The 20226-nt window shown below is 34.2% G+C and overlaps 3 protein-coding genes and 3 pseudogenes across 14 annotated transcripts; 3 read left to right on the top strand and 3 right to left on the bottom strand.

Moving 5' to 3' along the window:
* Positions 1-3322: 3322 nt before the first annotated feature.
* On the bottom strand, positions 3323-4574 carry LOC104715664 (F-box protein At2g38590 pseudogene; annotated as a pseudogene).
* Positions 4575-8632: 4058 nt separating this feature from the next.
* LOC104712052 (pentatricopeptide repeat-containing protein At2g38420, mitochondrial pseudogene) lies at positions 8633-10215 on the top strand (annotated as a pseudogene). The gene has a single exon (XR_015565731.1). The product of XR_015565731.1 is annotated as a pentatricopeptide repeat-containing protein At2g38420, mitochondrial pseudogene (transcript).
* A 264-nt stretch (positions 10216-10479) lies between these two features.
* Positions 10480-12011, bottom strand: LOC104715663 (putative F-box protein At5g41500 pseudogene; annotated as a pseudogene).
* A 31-nt stretch (positions 12012-12042) lies between these two features.
* Positions 12043-13032, top strand: LOC147939003 (early nodulin-like protein 10). Its single transcript, XM_087465832.1, has 3 exons — positions 12043-12051; positions 12458-12662; positions 12707-13032. Exons 1-3 carry the CDS (start codon positions 12043-12045, stop codon positions 13030-13032), a joined length of 540 nt encoding a protein of 179 aa, XP_087321958.1.
* Positions 13033-13967: 935 nt separating this feature from the next.
* Positions 13968-18229, top strand: LOC104712050 (protein LNK2). 11 transcript variants are annotated; one of them, XM_087463990.1, is made up of 10 exons: positions 13980-14133; positions 14203-14352; positions 14504-14594; positions 15116-15455; positions 15549-15678; positions 16039-16294; positions 16437-17132; positions 17240-17391; positions 17561-17898; positions 18023-18229. In XM_087463990.1, exons 3-9 carry the CDS (start codon positions 14571-14573, stop codon positions 17886-17888), a joined length of 1926 nt encoding a protein of 641 aa, XP_087320116.1. In that variant the 5' UTR covers positions 13980-14133; positions 14203-14352; positions 14504-14570; the 3' UTR covers positions 17889-17898; positions 18023-18229. The 11 variants fall into 11 exon arrangements, with proteins under 11 accessions (XP_087320115.1, XP_010427152.2, XP_010427151.2 ...); XM_087463989.1 differs by having other exon boundaries at positions 13968-14352; XM_087463991.1 differs by having other exon boundaries at positions 14045-14352; positions 15116-15452.
* LOC104712051 (DNA-directed RNA polymerase V subunit 5C-like) lies at positions 18199-20132 on the bottom strand. Its single transcript, XM_010428853.3, has 4 exons — positions 19739-20132; positions 18827-19003; positions 18550-18663; positions 18199-18467 (listed from the first exon to the last, which is right to left on the bottom strand). The coding sequence occupies exons 1-4, from the start codon at positions 20009-20011 to the stop codon at positions 18342-18344; spliced, it is 690 nt and encodes a 229-aa protein (XP_010427155.1). The 5' UTR covers positions 20012-20132; the 3' UTR covers positions 18199-18341.
* Between the last annotated feature and the right edge of the window lie 94 nt (positions 20133-20226).

The following is a 20226-nucleotide window of genomic DNA, read 5'->3' as shown; positions in this document are numbered from 1 at the left end:
GTTTCTTCCTCCTCAAATTTTTTGTATATAATCACACTTATTCATCAGATCTGTGTTATTTTTGAGATTTTTTTCTCTGTTCTTTACTTTTTCTTTTCTGGGTTCATGACATCTAGGTTCTTTAATTACATCAAAAATCTGGATTGAAAACAAATACAGTTTAATTCAAGTTTTCCATGACATGTGTAAAAGTCTGGGTGTTATTAATTTAATATAATTTTGATGTATAACACAGTTTATGGATATATATATATATATATTTTTTTTTCTAACAATAACTTTAAAAAAAATCCATAACAATCACCAAAAATACATTATCAATGACATTCAAATCCACCTTATATGCATTATAAAGTCCACACAAATGCATTAGACTTTTAAATCCACTAATGTCCTGGGTTAATTAAAATCTATTAAAATCCTTAATCCAATAACACCCCCTTAGTGGGGGAGTTAAGAAAGATCACGGAAAGAAGTTTTTTTCATGATAGTGTGGGAGTTAAATTCGGAGTTTTTGAACATACAAATAAACGACTTGTTTATATGCATTTTTCAAGATAGCTTTAAATGGCAGTTACTTTTGTTTCTGTATTATTATTATTATTTATTTATTTTTCCAACTGAAGTTACTTTTGTGAAAATGTTCGATTGGAGTTTTTAGTTTTGTCCAACATAATGAACGTGCTCTTCTTCTTCTTTTTTTTTCCCCTTCTTTTTAGCATTAAACGTGATTTTTTGGAAAGAAATATTTGTTTTTACATGTTATTTATTGATTTTGAAGAATAGCTGTTTTTATAATAATTAATTAGTTTGGAGAAGTAAATAATTAATAACTCATAAATTTAAAATATATTTGTGGAATCTTGTTAAGAAAATATTTTCAAATTAAATGGTAGAAAACGTAAAATTAATAATCATGAGTTGTTAATTGAGAGTATTTTTAGGACTCTTTAATTAAACGTAAAATTAATATTTCTTTTTTAGTAAAAGTATGTTTTAATATATGTTTGAAAAATAAAAATTACTAATATATATATATATATATATTTTTACGGTAAATTAGATATTCATATTTTTTTCAGAAGTTGTCTAACCGATTTACTTTTACTTTTTTTTTTTGTTAATTACTTAAATTTTGAAAAGAAATCTATGTGACAATATTTGTTTGGTGAATTGACTTGTGCTTTATAGTATAAAGTATTTGTTTTTGTCCGTTGGCATTTATTTTCCTTTTCTTGTTTGTTGGGAAGCATTTTTTTTTTTGTTCTTTCTTCAGTTCACTTATTGTTTGATAATTCGATTCTTTTTATTTGGCAAAACATCTTTTAATATCTGATTTATTTGTTGATTATTAAAAAGCCTTTAAAATCAATAAATTTCTTGCAAATACAGAGAGTTAATTTTCACAAGTATTAAAATATTTAATACATTTACCACTTTAAAAATATTTTAATATGATTTCTTTTTTCGTTAATATATAATTATATATATAAGGCCACATTTTGTAACCGGCCATATATGTATATGATAATTTTTGAAAAAAGCATCATTCTTCAATGTGGTAATAAAGAAGGTTGACTTCTTGAGAATGATGAATTTTTGTACAAAAATTATTTTCTTACCATTTTGTTTTTGCAACGATATGGTCCACCTTGTTGATTGTTAATTACATAAATGGATCTTGGAATGAAGATGATGATGGCTTTGTTTTTTCTGACGAGGTGTTTTATGATAAGATGGAGTTGGCGAGTGATTCATGTACTTTTTGTTGTGAACCACTTCTTGGACTGATTCTCTGTCACAATGGACCAAACCTCCTTGTCTCCAATCAAACTAGCGGTAGCTTCCTCAATCTTCCCACAATTCTTGTAGCAGGATCATCAGTTTGCCATTTTGGCTTTGATCCAATTTTCGAAAAGTTCAAGATATTGGTTTTATCTCGACTTGCGGGTGAGGAAGATGTCCATATTCTTCTTCTTCTTCGACTTGCGGGTGAGCAAGAGCGGACAAAACACATTAACTAAAAAAAACTTATGATGTATTATTACCAAATTTTGATTAAAAAAAACATGTTACCATTTCTGTGATATTCTTGTATATTACATATTATATACCATTCTTGATACACAACACAAACAAGATAGTTTAATATTGTGAATAATTGTTTAAATCTCTTTCAGTTTTTGAAATGTTTAGACATACTATGAGCAAAACATATGAAAAATATGAGCAAAACATAAGAAAAATATAAAGTATTTTTTTTTTAAAGTGTATATAATAAAAAGTTGTGATACATTTTTATCTACAATTGAGTGACATGTGGTTTTTTAATTGGTGCTAGTACTTTGAAAAGAAAAGATAAAAGAGGAAAAAAATCATTTTAAAATAATTTTCTTTAAAAACTTTAGATATGTGTACTCCATTTTGATATACTACACCCGTTTTATAAAGACTATATGTGGTTTATTAATTTTTGTATTTTAAGTTAATAATTTTTTACAATGATTTTTTTCTGATAATCTCTCTTAAATATAAATGACTAAAAATAGTTTATTGGTTTTAAATATTTTTCCTGAATATTATTGATTAAAAAATTATTAGTGGAAAAATTATTGATTGAAAATTAAATATGTAGAATTTTAGCTCAATGTATTTTTTGGGTAAATGTGATGAGCATTGTATAGTATTTAATTTTGATAACATTGCTAATTAAAAAAAAAATTACAAATTATTCCTAAATTTCACATACAAAATCCACTGTAAAATAAGATCAATACTTCTACATGGTGGAGAAAATAAAGATCGATTTAATATTAGTCCATGCATGAATCATGATATGAATTTATGAACTCAGTCGCATTGCCGTCTCAACATATATTGGTTATCATATCCGGATCAGATGTGGTTTACCATGGTTAAATCGGTTAAGCTACAACAGTATGTTTACATCTCTTTGTTTGTTGTACTCTCTTGTGACCTTGTCTGTCTCTGTCCTTTAAGTTCAATAAACGAAAAAAAAACTTTCATAAAACAAACCAGTTTAGTTTCTCTCAATGGAATAATCTATATAGCAACCTAAAAAAAAAAACAGGCTTCTTACAGTAATCATTAATCAAGGTAACCAATCTGCAAATCTTTCAATTGAAAATATTTGTGGAGCAACAAGAGTAGTTGAAAGCAGTTTTTGTTCCAAATCCATTGACGTAAATGGCCAAAATAAAGTAAATGAGAAAATGAATAGAAGTTTTGTAACATAACAAAAATAAACTAAAACTTTGTGTAAATTGAGACTAATCATCCCTTTCACTCCTACAGAATGCTTCTAGACTCCTAACTTTTCAAATGCTTCAAGTCTCGACTTGTTTTGATCAAACCGACGCTTTTCTAAACTGCTTTGTCTTTTCCTCTTGCCTCGTGCAGGTTTCTTGATTCGGACCAAACTTGGCACGTAAGAGCCGCACCCATGTGGCCAACATTCTCTGTCTACATCTACTCCGATATCAAATTTTCGTACGTATCCAGCCTCTCCAATGATGACAAATGTGCTGCGATAATACTCATCTTCAAAACCCATGGCGAGTTTCTTCTCCTCGTCGATGAAGAAACCTCCATATATACGTGGGAGATCATGTAGCCTAGTCCCCGTCTCCATTCTCAAAAACTTGCTCCACGACACCATTTCGACATCAATCTTAGTCGTAATCCATATCTCAAACTCATTATTCCATTCTGTTTCGCAGTGCTGAAATAAAGCTGCAAGCTTCTCTTCCCTAACACAAGATAAATCCACATATTCATATTCATGATCCCAAACGCTAGATGGTAGAGCTAAAAGTGGTCCAAATCTCTCTCTTGTAAAATCGAAACAGATTATGTGATCGACAAGATCACTATCATTATATAAATTCCTCTTTGTAGCACACCAATAAGTGTTTCCTTTGAGAGTGACACCAAGGGAACCAAACATTATGCACCAATTTGGAGTGACATCAAGACTTGTCCATGAATCAGAGTCAAAATCGTATATCTCATACCAAAAAAATTGGTTTTCGGGTGCTTTGCTAAAATAATCTATAAACCTCAAGAATTTAACGCCAGAACAAAATTTCTTATTCTCGTATCCAAGAGCATAACTGAACCTGTCCCATCCCTTTGGACGATGAGAGTATCTTGGTTCGATCCACCTTGTTTTCCCGCTATACGGATTCCAAACCACAAACTTACTATCGTCGTCTTTGAAGATGCATAACAATAAACCCTCACAGTGAAAGACTTGAGATATCTTGACTTGTTTGTCAAAGAGACGACTAGGTTTACGTTTAAACTTTATAGATGGATTAACGTCGTCGACGACTAACCTCATAAAATAAAGACTGAAATTCATCATCGCGATCATCGTAGGCTCCTCTTCTCTTGTTGCTTTTTTACCAATTAATGTACGACTTCCTAAAGCTCCTACTTTTGGATAGAGTGTTCCAACTTTTGCAAGTAAGTCTCACTGCTCTCAAAGATTTCAAAGGAACCCTACAGAAGATCTCCTCTATCAAAACACTTGGAAGATTGGAAATCATCGTCTTAATTGTTTCAAATTGCAACAATGGTTTTGTTTTTTCTTTCTTCTGATTTCTTGCGGCATAGGGAAATGAGAGTATACACACACACACCAATGGAAGATACACAAAAAAAACCCTAAATAAAGTTGGGCCAATCGTGGGCTTCAGGATCTAGTTAGGCTTTTAATGATTATATATTACTCGAGACAAGAATGCTGAAGCTAATCTATAAGTCATGTCTTACATAGCTTCCAGCTTTATGGTCTCTATCTTCTTACTTACGCTGTTGAACTGAAATAGTGAAATGGCAAGATCTTCATCGTGGCACTGAATGTCAAGTTTCCTTAGAAAATATCGAAAATCTCAAGCAGAAATACGCAATGGAAGACCTAAGAAGATTCACAATCAATGAGCTAGCTCTTTCCAACTCCATAACTGGTGAGCCTATGCCTCAAGCTTACAGATTCATTATTAAAACCGTAGCTAAAACACTCTCAGCGTAAGAACAGGGACAGCTTGTATATATATATATATAGATAAGTACTCTGTTTTCTAACTTCATGTCTTCTTCTTCTTCTCTCTCATCTCTCAATCAATCGTAATAGTCTTTATAGCAGTTTGAAAAACCAGGTGGTTTCTTACTGAGTTACAAGTACTCAAGGTAACCAATCCGGAAAATGTAAAGATTTGTGAAGCAACACAAGTGATTGAAAAGCATATTGTGTTCTTGACATAAATACCAAGAAATATATTTTATTTCTTCTTTTGTTTTGTAACAATATTAAAATTTAGGCTTTGAAAGTTGTTTGTATATGAATAAAACCTCTCAGCAAAATCTTTGGAAACTAAACAAAAGATCTACTTTAGAATACTCAAACTTAGGGCGGAGTCTTTGCCTAGCCCTTCTTTTCCCCCCCTTTTCTTTCTTGTGGCCAAGGGAAAGTCTAATATTTTATTAGGAAAAATCATATTTTAAAAATCATATTGTAAAAGTTAGTTTTAAGGTTTAAAGTGTTAGTAAAATTATTTTAAAGGTTCAGTGTTAGTAAAATCATTTTAAAGGTTTATAGTGTTAGTGAAATTCTCTTGGAGTTTAAAATGCTACCCAGTGACACTTTGAAGGTTTAAAACGTGATTTTCCCATTCTTATTATATAAACTTTGATGCAAATTACTCATTAACAAAGATCATGACACATATTATTTATATCATAAGAGGTTGACATAATTATAAATTTACTAAAACATTAAAAAATAAAAATTCTAAACCTATTGTAAAAAGAAAATCTACTAACTATCAATATTTGTTTATTCTTTTTTTTGGTCAATTCTAAATTTACAAACATTAAAAAGTTAAAAATTAAAAAGTAGAAGTTCTAAACCTATTGTAAAAAGAAAATCTACTAACTATCAATATTTGTTTATTCTTTCTTTTTAATATTTTAATTTAATTATGTCATCAATTTTTATTTTTATTATGTCAAATTAACTATCTTTCAATTTCGTTGGTCATTAACTCATTGAAATCATGTAATGACTAGCTACTCCTCTGCTTGGTACTGGGTTTGACCTCCTGTAATAATATTTGTAATGATTAATGTTTTGAAAAAGTTTTGGTGGCTAATAATATAGCTTTAGATTATTGTAATAAGTGTAATAATAATTTTAAAATATTTTATTATATAAAGCTTGGTTCTCAAAGTTAGTAACTCATCAGATCGTGACACGTGTTAATTTTAACGATCAGAGATCAAACTCATCAGATCGTGACATGTGTCAGTTTTAACGATTAAATATCTAAGTTAGTAACTCATCATATCATGACATGTGTCAATTTTAATGATTAAAAATCACATATCAAAATTAACGATCAGAAATCACAATTTTTAAGCTTGGTAACACGATGCATAAGATCATTGTAATTTTATTATATTAAAAAAACTTTGTTAATCCTAAAAGAAAAAGAATTGTAAATACACCCCCTCTATATAAGCAAAGAGATAACGACATATTTTTCACCAAACAAAATAACTTCGACTAGCTTTGTTTTTTTTTTGTATAATTTCGACAAGTTTTGAGGGCAATTTTTTTGTTGTCTAATCGAAGCAACTATATAAAAAGATTTTTAGATATTACCACGTGTTTTCATTGTCGTTTCTTTGAATTTTTTTCCGTTTCTCAATTTCATAATGCATACTACGCAATCTTTGAGTTTGAAGTGTTAACAAAGTTTCTTATGCATAATAACTTATTTTTTGGGATTAACAAATTTCTCACAGTGTTATTATTATTTCTATTAATTTGCAGGACATATAGCATAAAAAAAAGATGAATACACAAATGCAAGATAACAACAAATATTAGATATCACTAGATCAACTAAATAGAAAGCGTTCTTATTGTAGAACGATTGTATGTCTTACAAGAAAATGGGAAGCAAGACATTTAAAAAAAACAATGAGCTCATTGGAATAAATTTTCACATAAAATAGAAAAGGAATTAAGTAAAATATAAAGAAAAATTCTTAATTCTAAAAAATGTAAATACTCACTTCTAAATAAACATAGATTGTCTCATATTATTCATCTAACAAAATAATTTATTCAAAAATATTGCTTTCAACTTTGTTCTATTGGTCAATCTTTTTTAATGGCAAGACAAATTTTCCTTATTTTTTTAAAACCAAAATATACTTCTACTTTCTATGTTTTCAGTTTGAAAAAGGTAAGATTAATATGTTTACTCAAAAAAAATGGAAGATTAAAATATGCATCTTCTTTTCCTAATACTGTATTTTAAAATTTATTGTAGTAGTTTTAGATTGTTTTATTTAATATATATTTTCATCTTTGAATTATTTGAGATTTATATATTACCGTGCTTATAATTTTATATTATTTCATTAATTATGTCAAATTAATTTTCTTCTAATTTCTCAACCTTGATTGGTTGATCATAGACCTTTTTTTTTGGTGCAAACATAATTGTTACCATTCGTTCAATCTCAAAAGGAGATAAAGAGGAGAAGGTCATCAATCTAATGGTTGGATAAAATAGGCTAATCAAACACAAACCTACAATAAACATAGATAGATTGGAAAACATAAATCGTTGTTGATATATTCATAGGAGCTTGAAGACATAGGCTACATCATGGTGTGTCAAAGAAACTTCCATGAATACATTGGGAAATTTAACATTAGTTACTATCAAAAGATTTTGTGACGTTGGAAAAAGGTCTTTAGTTTCATTAGTTCTTGGAGCAAGCCACTTTGAGATAGCTAAAAAATGTGAACATGTTCTCTCTACACAGGAGGAGGACAGAGCCAAGATTCTCTCTATGGTGTAGGAGGTCGGACGCAAGGTTATCTCCTCAAGGGAGGAAGGTGGGAAAGGTTGGACGCAAGGTTAGTTTCCCAAGGGAGGAAGGCGGAACGAAGGTTCTCTCTATGGTGAAGGAGGTTAGACGCAAGGCTCTTTCTATAAAGGAGGAGGGCAGAACCGAGTTTTTCTCTATGGTTAGTCATACACTATTGTGATGTAATTTATTTTTTATTCAAAATGTTTTTTGAACAAACAATTTTAGTGATTAAAGAAACTATGCAAAAGTGAAAGTAAAGACACATATAATAGTTGATTTAATTTGTTCATATAGACATTTATAGGTGGTGGTAAATAATATATTTGTAAAAATATACTTTTAATAGTATATAGATATAAATCAGTGTATTATAGAAAAAATATTTTTATAAATAAGGTATAATAAATTTTATTAAATTTTATTTTATAAACAAAACTTCAAACCCGCACATCGGGTAGGTCCTTATCTAGTAAAAATATAAACTAGTATATTAAAGTAAAAAAATTTCTCTAACTATGAATATTTCTATATTTATTTCTAGAAAATATATTTCATTTACAAAAAGATATTAATATATTCTTTTAAATTTTTATTTTAGTAGACAAAAAAACACGAGCGGGTATAAATATTAAAAAAAAATACTAAATGAAGCTGGGCCAATCGTGGGCTTTCAATGGGCTTTAAATATACGGTATAAGCCGAGTTATATGACATCATGTCTTCTTCTTCTTCTTCTGCTACCAATTTTACATTGTCGAAAATGGTAAGATCATCATCATGGCATCGAATGTCCAATTTCTTGAGAAAATATCGAAAATTTCCTCATTCGTCTTTCAAAACCAAATGGAACGACAGTCTCAAGCAGAAATATGCAATGGAAGAGCTAAGAAGCAGTCTAATCACAGATGCAAAGGACGGTGGTGGTGTTATACGAACACTCGTAAGCTCATTCAGACTCCATAACTGTGAGCTCACGCCTCAAGCTTACAGATTTGTTATCAACACCTTAGCTAAAACCTCTCAGCTTGACAACATCGCATCTGTTCTCAATCATCTTCAAGTCTCTGAGAAGTTCGATACACCTGAATCCATTTTCAGAGATGTCATCTCTGCTTATGGTTTCTCCGGTAAGATCGAAGAAGCGGTTGATGTTTTCTTCAAGATACCTAATTTCAGGTGTGTGCCTTCTGCTTATACGCTCAATGCTTTGCTTTTGGTTCTTGTGAGGAAAAGAGAGAGTCTTGAATTGGTTCCTGAGGTTTTGGTGAAAGCTAGTAAGATGGGTGTGAGGTTAGAGGAATCTACTTTGAGGATCTTGATTGATGCTCTATGTGATATAGGTGAGGTAGATTGTGCTACTGAGTTAGTGAGGTACATGAGTGTTGATTGTGTTATTGTTGATCCGAGGTTATACTCTCGGTTGCTTAGTTCTGTATGTAAACACAAGGATGCTTCATGTTTCGATGTCCTTGGATACTTGGAAGATTTGAGAAAGACTCGGTTTTTACCAAGTTTGCGGGATTATACAGTTGTTATGAGGTTCTTGGTTGAAGGAGGAAGGGGTAAAGAAGTTGTGAGTGTGCTGAATCAGATGAAATGTGACAGGATTGAGCCTGATATTGTTTGTTATAGAGTCCTGTTGCAAGGTGTGATTGCAGATGAGGAGTACTCGAAAGCAGACAAGTTTTTTGATGAGTTGCTCTTGTTGGGTTTGGCTCCTGATGTGTATACCTATAATGTGTATATTAATGGATTATGCGAGCAGAACGATGTTGAAAGCGCGTTAAAGATGATGTATTCGATGAAGAAGCTTGGTTCTGAGGCTAATGTGATTACTTATAATATATTGATTAAGGGGTTGGTTAAGGCCGGGGATCTGAGTCGAGCTAAGACTCTATGGAAAGAGATGGAGACGAATGGAGTTAACCGGAACAGCCACACGTATGATATTATGATTAGTGCATTTATTGAGGTAGACGATGTTGTTTCTGCTCAAGGTTTTTTGGAGGAAGCGTTTAACATGAACGTGTTTGTTAAGAATTCAAGAACTGAGGAAGTCATTAGCAGGTTATGTGACAAAGGCTTGATGGATAAAGCAGTTGAACTTTTAGCACACCTGGTGTAAGCGCTATGGATCAACTCTAAATTAGTTTGTATAAATTTGATGGTATTTGGTCTTATGGATGATTGTGTTAGAACTTAAAAGAAGGGAAATTAGTTTGTTTGTGTAATGATTTGAGAAGAATTCAAAACTACATGTTCAAAGCAAAAGAGAAATCTTACAAGTGTATTTATTTCAAATATTGGAATTGCACTAAACAAAGTTGACACATTCATCAAACTTGACTGTGTATTTGTCCTGCTTAGATTACGATTAGACCTTTAAGTAAAAGAAAGCCAGTACGCATTGAGTCATTTTGTTTAAGCCAAAGGAAGCTTCAATAGATGCATTGAGTCGTTTAGATGCCAAGTTCACATACATGAAACTTGACAACCCAAACCATTATCGTACCAACACACAGCAGAAAGTAAAATGAGAAACCCAATACAACGAACCAACACACATTAGAAAGTAAAATCATATGGTTCTTCTTTATCATGTAAGATAGGCATCGCACTGCAAGACGTCCCATATAGATCCCAAGAGTACCACGAAGCATTTCCAAAACACAACTTTTCTCAGTGTTCTGCTCCTGCAGACAGCAAGTGATAATCATTATAAGCCTTTAACTCCCAAAAGAGTTCCAAAAAAATACAGGAGCGCAATAATTTTACCTGTAACTTAAGAGTTTAGGTCTTTAAGTATCAGGGTAACCTTCCTCTTGATTTCCCCTCTCCTTTTGTGCCTCCTCCTAATAATATCTAATTTGCTTCTTCATTAGCTTTTCTATTTCAGCAAGTCTCAACATGTTTTGATCAAATCGACGCTTTTCTAAAATACTTTGTTCTATCCTTTTGCCTCGTGCAAGTTTCTTGATTTGGACCAAACTTGGAACATAAGAGCACATACTTTCCCAACGGTTTTGTTCTGCAGGTACTCCGAGAACCAAATTGTTTAAGTATCCAGCCTCTCCAATGATGTCAATATATGTTGTGGGATATATGTCAATAGATTTATACCTTCTACCAAGACACATGAAGACTTTCTTCTCCTCGTCAATGAAGTAATAAGCTGGAAAATGTATCTTAAGATCCGTATTAATTCTCAAGAACTTGCTCCACGACACCATTTCGGCCTCGATCTTAGTTGTAATCCATATCTCAGACACAGAATCATATGAATAATTTTGGTGCTGAATTATAGCTGCAATCTTCTCTTCTTTAACACAAGATAAAGTCACACATACATATTTGTGATCCTTAACGCAAGATGGCAGAGGCAGAAGCGGCCCAAATCTCTCTCTTGTAAAATCAAAACAGATTATGTGATCCGTACAACCTTCTGAGCTCCTTTCTTTAGCACACCAGTAACTGTTTCCCTTAAGAGAAACGCTACGGTGTGAACAATGTATTCTCCAGTATTGCGCGACGTCAAGAGTTGTCCATAAACCAGTATCAAAATCGTACATTTCATACCAAAAAAATTGCTCTTGGGGCGTTCTGTGATCATAATCTACAAACCTCAACAATTTAAGGCTACGACAAGATTCCTTATCCTCGTATCCGAGAGTATAGTTGAAATATCCTTGTAGAAGGTGAGAATATCTAAGTTTGATCCACCTTGTTTGCCCCAAATACGGATTCCAAACCACAATCCTAGTAACGTCTTTCAAGAAGCATAACAATAAACCCTCATAATGGTCAATTCCGGAAATACTAACTTGCTTGTTAAGGAAACTAAGTTTACCTTTAAGCTCTATACATGGATCAACGTCAACCACGCCGCTAATTAAATAAATACTGTGACGCTGCACCACGATCATCATTGACTCCCCTTTTCTTGTTGATTTACCAATGTGCATCTTCTTAAAGCTCTCACATTGGGATAGATTGTTCCAACTTTTGCAAGTTATTCTCACAGCTTTCAGAGATTTCATGGGAAGCCTATTAATAATCTCCTCCATCAAATCCCTTGGAAGATTGGAGATCGTCGTCATTGTTTCAAATAGGAACCAAATGTGTATTTGAATGTATAGGGTAAAACAAAAAGTATACACTATATATATATATTGAAGAAAAATAACCCTAAATAAAGTTGGGCCTAGCGTGGGCTCCAGAATCTAGTCGTTTACTCTGTTTAGAAAGATCATTATAGAGTCGGTTTAAGTTAAATGACTTGCACTATGCACACACCATAAACGGCTACTGTCTACACCGTTGGGGACTCCGGCTGGATGGATTGCCAAAGAAGGTTTCTATTACGATTGCCAACACTTGAACCATCATTCGATAGAATCACTTCAACACTCTATGAAACTTCATCTCCAAGCAACTCTTTCAATGAACTCTTCATCGACTCGCTGAACTGAGTGTAGTTCTCGAATAGCCCGCCGTCCATGGCTATCACAGATTTCTGAGTTTCTCCATCTTTTGTTTTACGTAGGAGACTCTTTGGTCTTCAAATACGATCCCTACTTCATCAGCTCAAATCAAGCTCAATGCACACTTGGACAGAGGCTCGACGTTCTTGTTGTTCATGAGTCATGACCCGTCACGTCCTATTCCTCCACCACCACCGAGCAAGATCCTTCCTTCCGGGGAAACTTACAAGGTCGGTGACTCTAAAGCATGGAGCGTTCCTGAAGAGAGTGATTACTATAACAATTGGAGTGAGGATAAACTGTTTATATAGGAGATAGTCTACTTTTCGAATACGACAACGAAGTAAACAACGTCTTAGAGATTAGCGGTGACCTTGAATTCATATCCTGCGACCCGACTTCTCGCGTAGCCGTGCACAAGACGGGCCATGATCTCGTTACGCTCACCAAACCAGAAGTTCACTATTTCATTAGCTCAGAGACGGGTCACTGCGCGGCTGGGCTTAAGCTTCGAGTTGTGGTCGGACAATTCCCCAAAGCCGTTACTTTGACCAGTTTTCCCAAGAAGATGGATTTGCCAGCTATGGACCGCCTCACAAAGTGGCTAAGTACTTTCAGACCCCAGCCCCATCACTAAAGTTTTCGTGTTTATTTGGTTTAATATTACATAATCAGAGTTTATCTAATTACTGGTTCAGTGGTCGTAATTTTGCAGACTCTGTTTTTCTTTTCTGTTTGTATAGTTCTTGTTTTCAATACTGATGTAACGTTTCAGATTTTATTCATTGAAACATTACTTAATACAATTTCAATTAGTTCTTCCAATAATTTTATTTAATGAATAATTTAATAAAGAAAATTAATATGGTAATTTTGATGATATCAAATGATTTTTTGGGATATTCTTAAGTGTATTTATATATTGACCAATTAATCTATAAAGTTTTTTTTGTAACCAACCTATATTTAACCTATAATATATTTTATAACTAACTTATAAATATTATATAATCTATAAAAAAAATTTGTATACTTTCGTAATATTATAAAGAGGATTTAAAGCATTTATTTACTATTTCTAGCCATGAGATGATGCCTTTATTAAAAAATAATTGGAAAGAATAACCTCCCGGAGACATAAAATATAAAAAATGCTCAAATTTAATGTGATCATATGAAACAGAAGAAGTCATAGTTTGACAACCCATGGATGCATCATCGCTATTTATCCAAAGTTATGTTATAGTACTATTATGAGAGATTTTGTGTTACCAGTGTATTTTGTAACAAGATTATTATAATCTATTGCAACCATTTGATATCCATTGTTTCGTGATATATACATGAAAGTGTTAACACATGACTAACTTTAGAATACTTTTAAATTTTATTTTCTTTTGAACAAACTGATCCAAGCATATACTTTTAAAAAGTCTTAAAGATGGATATAATCTAAAACAGCTAAATTACTTTAAAATTTGGTGGTGTGTATAAATTTCTACCCCACCAAATCTAAAAGTTGAACCCTGCTTCTTGTATTTGTTAAACATATATATACCCAAAGAAGAAAATAAAACAGATAATAATTATAAATTTTGTGTCTCTTCTTTTCTCGAACACAAATCTGATAAAAACATTTAAAAAACACTACTAACTAAAAAAAAAAAAGAAAAGACCACAGCCAGGGAAAGTCAAAATGTGCTGTCATGGAAAATGGAATCAGAGTCGTAGTTAATGGGTAAGTTGATCTCAGCCACATCTTTAGATACGCCTCCCTCGTCTGACGTGGCATCTTGTTCTCTCTCAGCCACTCGTTTGGCACGTGACACTTTTCCTCACTCCTCCGTCCTCACAAAAAAAAAAAAAAAACTATTTTTTTCTAATTTGTCCACTGTGTTTTGTGTAACTCCTTCTTTCTCTTCCCATATCCACCCATGAAGAAGGATTCTGAATCAAGGTTTTTGAGAAAGCTTCTTACTTTTCAGTTTATTTTTAATCATTTTTTATAACTTTTTTTTTTTATTGTAAGGATTTACGTTATCCGACTTGTTAATCTTGTCTTTTTGTTTTTTTTTTTTCTGAATGTTTTGGTTTTTTCCTTGGTGGAGTCGGCGATGTGTGGAGCAATCAGGGAGCTTCATATTGGGTCTGTGATTCGATTTTTTTATACGAGAAATGTTTGATTGGGAAGAAGAAGAGGTAAGTTCTCATCTTTTGCCTTACATCGACTCTTGTGTTGAATTTAGTATGATTTAAGGATCGGTTTTGAATCACTCGTCCTGTAATTTATGAGTTTTCTTGTTGTTTGCTTCTCCTCTGAATTACCACCATGCTTCTGTAGCTTTAAATTTCACTATTCACAGAGAGAAGAACAAGGGTTTTAGTCAACTGTTTTGACTGCATTTAAAAGATATAGAACTTGAATTTTGGTAGTTAGGGAAGGAGTCTTCGGAGCTCAAGGGTATGAGAAAGAGCTTATCATTTGGAAGAGGGCTTTGCTAGCATTTTGTGTTACTTCCTGTGTTTTTTTTTTCCTTGACATAGTCTCTGTTATCTAGTTTTATAGTCAAATTTCACTTTTCGATGATCAGTCAGTTTTATCTTGTGGGATTAGATTTGCCTATGTGTCAATGCTTTTTAAGCTGATTTGGTCTCATGTAGATGGCCGATACTTGCTTGTCCCTGATCCCTATTGTTTCTGCTCTTACACTATTTTTCAGCTTACTAATATGATATGGGGTGATAACGGTGAGACAGGCGACCATATTGTACCCTTTAAAGTAAAAGGTGAACAACTTAACAAGAAGGATCAGAGTGAAGAATCTAAGCCGGCTGACCAAAAGATAACTGGGACTACAGTTGACCTCCATGATGATGATAAACTGGGGAGCAGTTCGAGCCATAATGTCGATGACGGGATTCCTCAGCCAGGTTTCTGTATGACCTCATGGCCAGTTGACTCGTCGCTATCTAATGCCAGAAAAGATGATCCAGATTCGAGTGCGACTGAACTTTCAAAATGCTTAGCTGAGCCAGCTAGTTATGATTCATCAAGAGGTGGTGTGTTTCTTGAAAAACAGTGATGTTTTTGCTTGGGTACGTTCTTTCCAATCAATTCATTTTAAAGTTGTGTGCTCACCCTGTTTTTACCAGAGAAAACGTCTGAACATGCGAAAGGCCCCGATATTTTTCATAGCACTGATGAGAGTAAAGAGCAAGGTGATTTTGATGAGTACGGTTGGGCCAACATTGGTAGTTTTGACGATCTTGATCGAATGTTCAGGTAAAACTATTTCTCATCCTGACTGAGCTACGCAGTGAATTTTCAATGACGTACTCCTTTTATTTCATGTATAATGTGTTATATGCTGAATTGATTCGTTACACAATCTTAACAAGATATCATGTATGAAGGAATTAGGTGAAATTAATGACAAAATTACTAGCTCCCTGATTTCATGTGGACAACTTATTTGAAAAACAATAGTATATTTGAAAAATATGTCAAGTTGCTTCATTTGTAGAACGGGCACTAACTTGTAGCTCCGCCATCTGAGATACACATTGCTAAACATCAAAGAAGATTACTTATGCACATCGACCTCCATCTAACACAATATCCTCACAAGTGATGATTTTGCAGCAATGATGTCCCTATATTTGGCGATGCTGATGAGTTGTGGTCTTCGTCTAAAGATGTATCTAATAGTCCAAAATCGTTATCCTCAATTTTGGACTCTCAAGATCTAGGACTGGATATAAGAACTGAGCATGAGAAACAAGAAAACCAGCCATTTCCAGTCAATGGTCTGTCATCCCAAAGTGTGCCGAGTGTACATGCAGCCCTAAAAGCTGAGCAATATCGTGAGAACAAGGGTCAACACTCAGTTCAAGACCAGGTACTATGCTTAGCAGACTGCTGCATATTGCTCATATGTTTATGATAAAGTGAATGAAAGTATGTGCATAGTTCACTTCTGTCATTCTAATTTGTACAGCTTTACTGAGACTTCTTCGTTTCATTTCCTTTTTTCTGACCAGCCATATCAACAAAATAAAATGATGAAGTTTACGAATATGTCTGGGAGTTCTGAGGAAGGGGCATTTCAAGATCTGTACAGTCAGAGGACTCCATCCAGGAATTCACCTAGAAAATTTGTAAATCAGTTGGCACCGCCACGATCCTCTTTGATGGCTGTTAATCTGCAGAGGGAGTCTCAAGGTTCTGGGACATCACATTATTCACATATGCCAAACCAGTACATGACTACTGCTTTTGGTAATCTTACCAATCCATATTCTAGTGTGCCTGTTCTTTCCGCCGTTCAGCATCCTGATCTTAAGAATCAGTTGATGCATCCTTCCTACGATCCTGCTACTGCTACCTCCGTAAACTTGGCACCAGATGTCTCTGTACGGCCTTCAACAATGACACCACAGGAAAAACTAGAAAAACTAAGACGCAGACAGCAAATGCAGGCAATGCTTGCAATTCAGAGACAACAGCAGCAATTTTCTCAACAGGTGCCTGTAGTAGATCAATCCATTACACAGAACTCTCTCCAAGATATTCCACTCCAGTTTGTCGACAAAACTAATCTCCAAGGGATAACTACAATGCCTTCCTTTGATCCTAATTCATCTTTGGAACAAGATGATTCTGGCAACTTTACTGCTGCTGTTGATAATTCAGCAGAATTCTCGGTTCTTTATCGGCTCCAGGATGTTGTCGCAAAGGTACTTAAACGGTCGATTGGCTTACATGAGGACGCACATAATCCTACGGTACTATGTAGGTGACCTTTATGTTGGGAGTGACTAAAATACTCTTTCCTGTCCTGCAGTTGGATATGGGAACAAGGACTTGTATACGGGATAGCTTATTCCGGTTGGCTGGTAGCGCAGCTCAGAGACACTACACTAATGATACAGCCCACAGTAACAAGACTAGCCAGGATGACCAGGAAGTTATTCCCAGAGAAAAATCCAGATATAGGTAAGAAAGTCTGTGCATATTAATCGTTATGGTATACTTCGCTTTAAGATAATGTAAACTACATGCATACACTTTTGTACATGTGGGTTAATCTTTGATAAATGCTACCCGTTCAGTATCAATATCAAATTGTGGTTTACATGGCTAACTCTTGTATTCGATATCACAGATATACTGGGATGCCAGGCACAGAGGCGGTGACCAATCCCACAGACAGAACTGTGGCTCATTTGCTCTTTCATAGGCCTTTTGATATGCCGGCGGCAAAACATATGGAAGGACCAGAATCTCCAGCTTCTTCAAAGATGGGAAGTGAAGAAAAAGGGATTTTTCCTAAATGCAGCATAAGAGAGAGTCGCTTAGATAAGCAGAAAGCTCAAGAGGAAGAAGGACCTACAGATTCACTTGCATTAGGGAATGCACCCAACTCTGGATCCAGTTGTACTGTTGGTGAGAGGGATGTTGAAGAATCCCAAGGAAACAAAAGAAAGTTGTGAAATTTAGAAGGTTATTAATTCCTTACTATTCTCTATAAATTGCGTCCATACACTAAAGTGATAGAGCTTGCAGTTCATAGAGCTTGCGGATGTATTGGTAACTAATACTCAGGTGTTGCTTTTGTTTCAATCAGTTTAGGTTGCCGGTTAGAGAAAAGCTTTGGAATTTCAGCAGACTAGATAACATCTCTCTGCGTTTCGTGAAACATTCTCATCATTGCTCCTTTCTTGTGAAGCTCTTAATTCATGTAATTAGATGTTCTTTTTACACGTACCTCCATGACAACTACATTTTGGAAAACTCCTGTAGTTTGCTAAGTTTTTCCACATTCAAAACCAAAGTCAATCTCTTATTACAATCGTAAGCAAACATTAAGCACAAGGACAAATGAACTACTAGAGGAGTGTCCCAATTAAACTTCAGGTAGTTGCAATGCAATGAATTAGCCTTCTTCAGATGATGCATCGGTATGTGACAAAGGACCCAACAGGTTCTTTACTGTATGTAATCTTCACCACCTGCTTTTTCTTCAACCCATAGTACCTGACGAAGCTGTCACTCTCCTGCAAATAAGGAAGCTGAAATGGAGAAAAAAACATCCATTAAAATAGGGTAAGATACACAATAGATGAAGAAGCTTTGTCCAGAATTGAAACAGACATGTTTGTCCTCAAGTGAGTGCTTCTTCAGCAATTGTTCTTTCTCCTTTTTGGTCAAAACCTCAATCTTTGGCTGCTGAATATGCTTTGTGATGTTGACCAACAAATCTCCTATCTGTAAGTACATTAAATAAGAGTTAACATATAACTGTGCAGAGAATTATGTATTTCCAATTCAGGTCTCAAGTTCATGACCTTCGATAGAATACCATTCAAGAAGATCCGGGTATAATGTTTCATCATGTAGGAAAGTGGATAACTGATAACTAACTACTTACCGGGAAAGTTTCAACTGGAAAAGGGAAGGTTGTCAGTTCCTTCTGGGCAAAGTGGTTCATTTTGCTCTGTAAAATCAGAATCATAGCACGCACGCCTACATTGTTGGAAATCTGACTATGAATGACACGAATTGTTTTCACTGTGATTGGTTCAGATTCCATGAACACAACAAGGATCTGCATAAAACCAATTCAATAACCTCAATGAAAAACAGATAAAGCATGAGAAACAGTCTAGTTACATTCTCATCTCAACTAACTATCCAAACATAACGTTTTAATGACACCTAAACCCTAAAATGCTGCAATCATTTCTTATTATAAAGTTATAGCAACCTCCCATTGGATACATACACGAGCACCCTGTGAGGAACCTTGCTGCTATAACAAATTTACTTGGTCCCCAAGGGGTAAACGGGTGTGCCATTAGTCCTTCAGTTTTTCCGAAACATTATTAACCAAAAGCTCTAGACTCAAGAGAACAAGACAAAACGCAAACCATACATCAATGTAAAGACGTCATTTCCCAAACCTTACTTCCGAGCACAAATAACAAGTCAAAAACTCTCTGATTAACCACTATAACTTCTCACTAGTATGATCCTTAGGCGTTTAAAAGTGTCATAGACCCAAAAAGTTGAAACCTTTTGCAAAATTTCATCTCTTTGAAGTCAAATCCAAACCAAAGTTAAACCCTAAATCAAAAAAAGTCGAAGCAAACTCAAACTGTAGACCCAAAATCGAGAAAAGTTTAAGCCTTTTGCACATTTCCTCCTCTTTGAAGGTGTCAAAACCAAAAATGCAAACCCAAAATCGAAAAAAGCTGATGACTTTTTCAGATTTTTATCTATTTCAAACCCAAAACTAACACCCAAATCGAAAAAAAGAGGTGAAAAATAAAAAAGCTGAAACCTTTTTCCTTGGATCTGAGCGAAGAGGCACACAGATACGGAGGTGTTCAAGGTCTGGCTTCTCACCAAAAACAGAGCGAAACTCAGAAAGCGAGAGTGACATCTCAGCTTCATTAACTTCGTAGCCTCTGTCGCGAAGCATCTCAAAAGCTGTCGTGCGAGCCAAGTAAAACCTCTTGCTTTCGACTCCTCCGTCGTCCACAGTCTCCCAAATGCAGCGGGTTCTTTCGTTAACCCTCGACTCACCATTTTCACAGCACCCTTCTTCCGCCATTTTTCCGCTGTCGATTCGAGAGTTTTGCAGTTAGAAGAAGAGACTGGGTAGAGAGAAAAGGTTTGTATGAATTTGTCTTGTCACAGAACTCACAAGAGAGTGTGTGCTTTGGACCTTTTCTATTTCTTTATTGGCTTCATCAAACTACATCTGGACAGTCCATTGCACTAAACAACCAACGGTTACGATTCCTCTATTTTTTCTCAATTTTATTT

Source organism: Camelina sativa, chromosome 9 (genome assembly GCF_030686135.1).
Source record: "Camelina sativa cultivar CO46 ecotype springtype chromosome 9, ASM3068613v1".
Classification (NCBI taxonomy): Eukaryota; Viridiplantae; Streptophyta; class Magnoliopsida; order Brassicales; family Brassicaceae; genus Camelina; species Camelina sativa.
The sequence above is the reverse complement of the archived record's forward strand: the minus strand, read 5'-3'. Positions and strand labels throughout refer to the sequence as shown.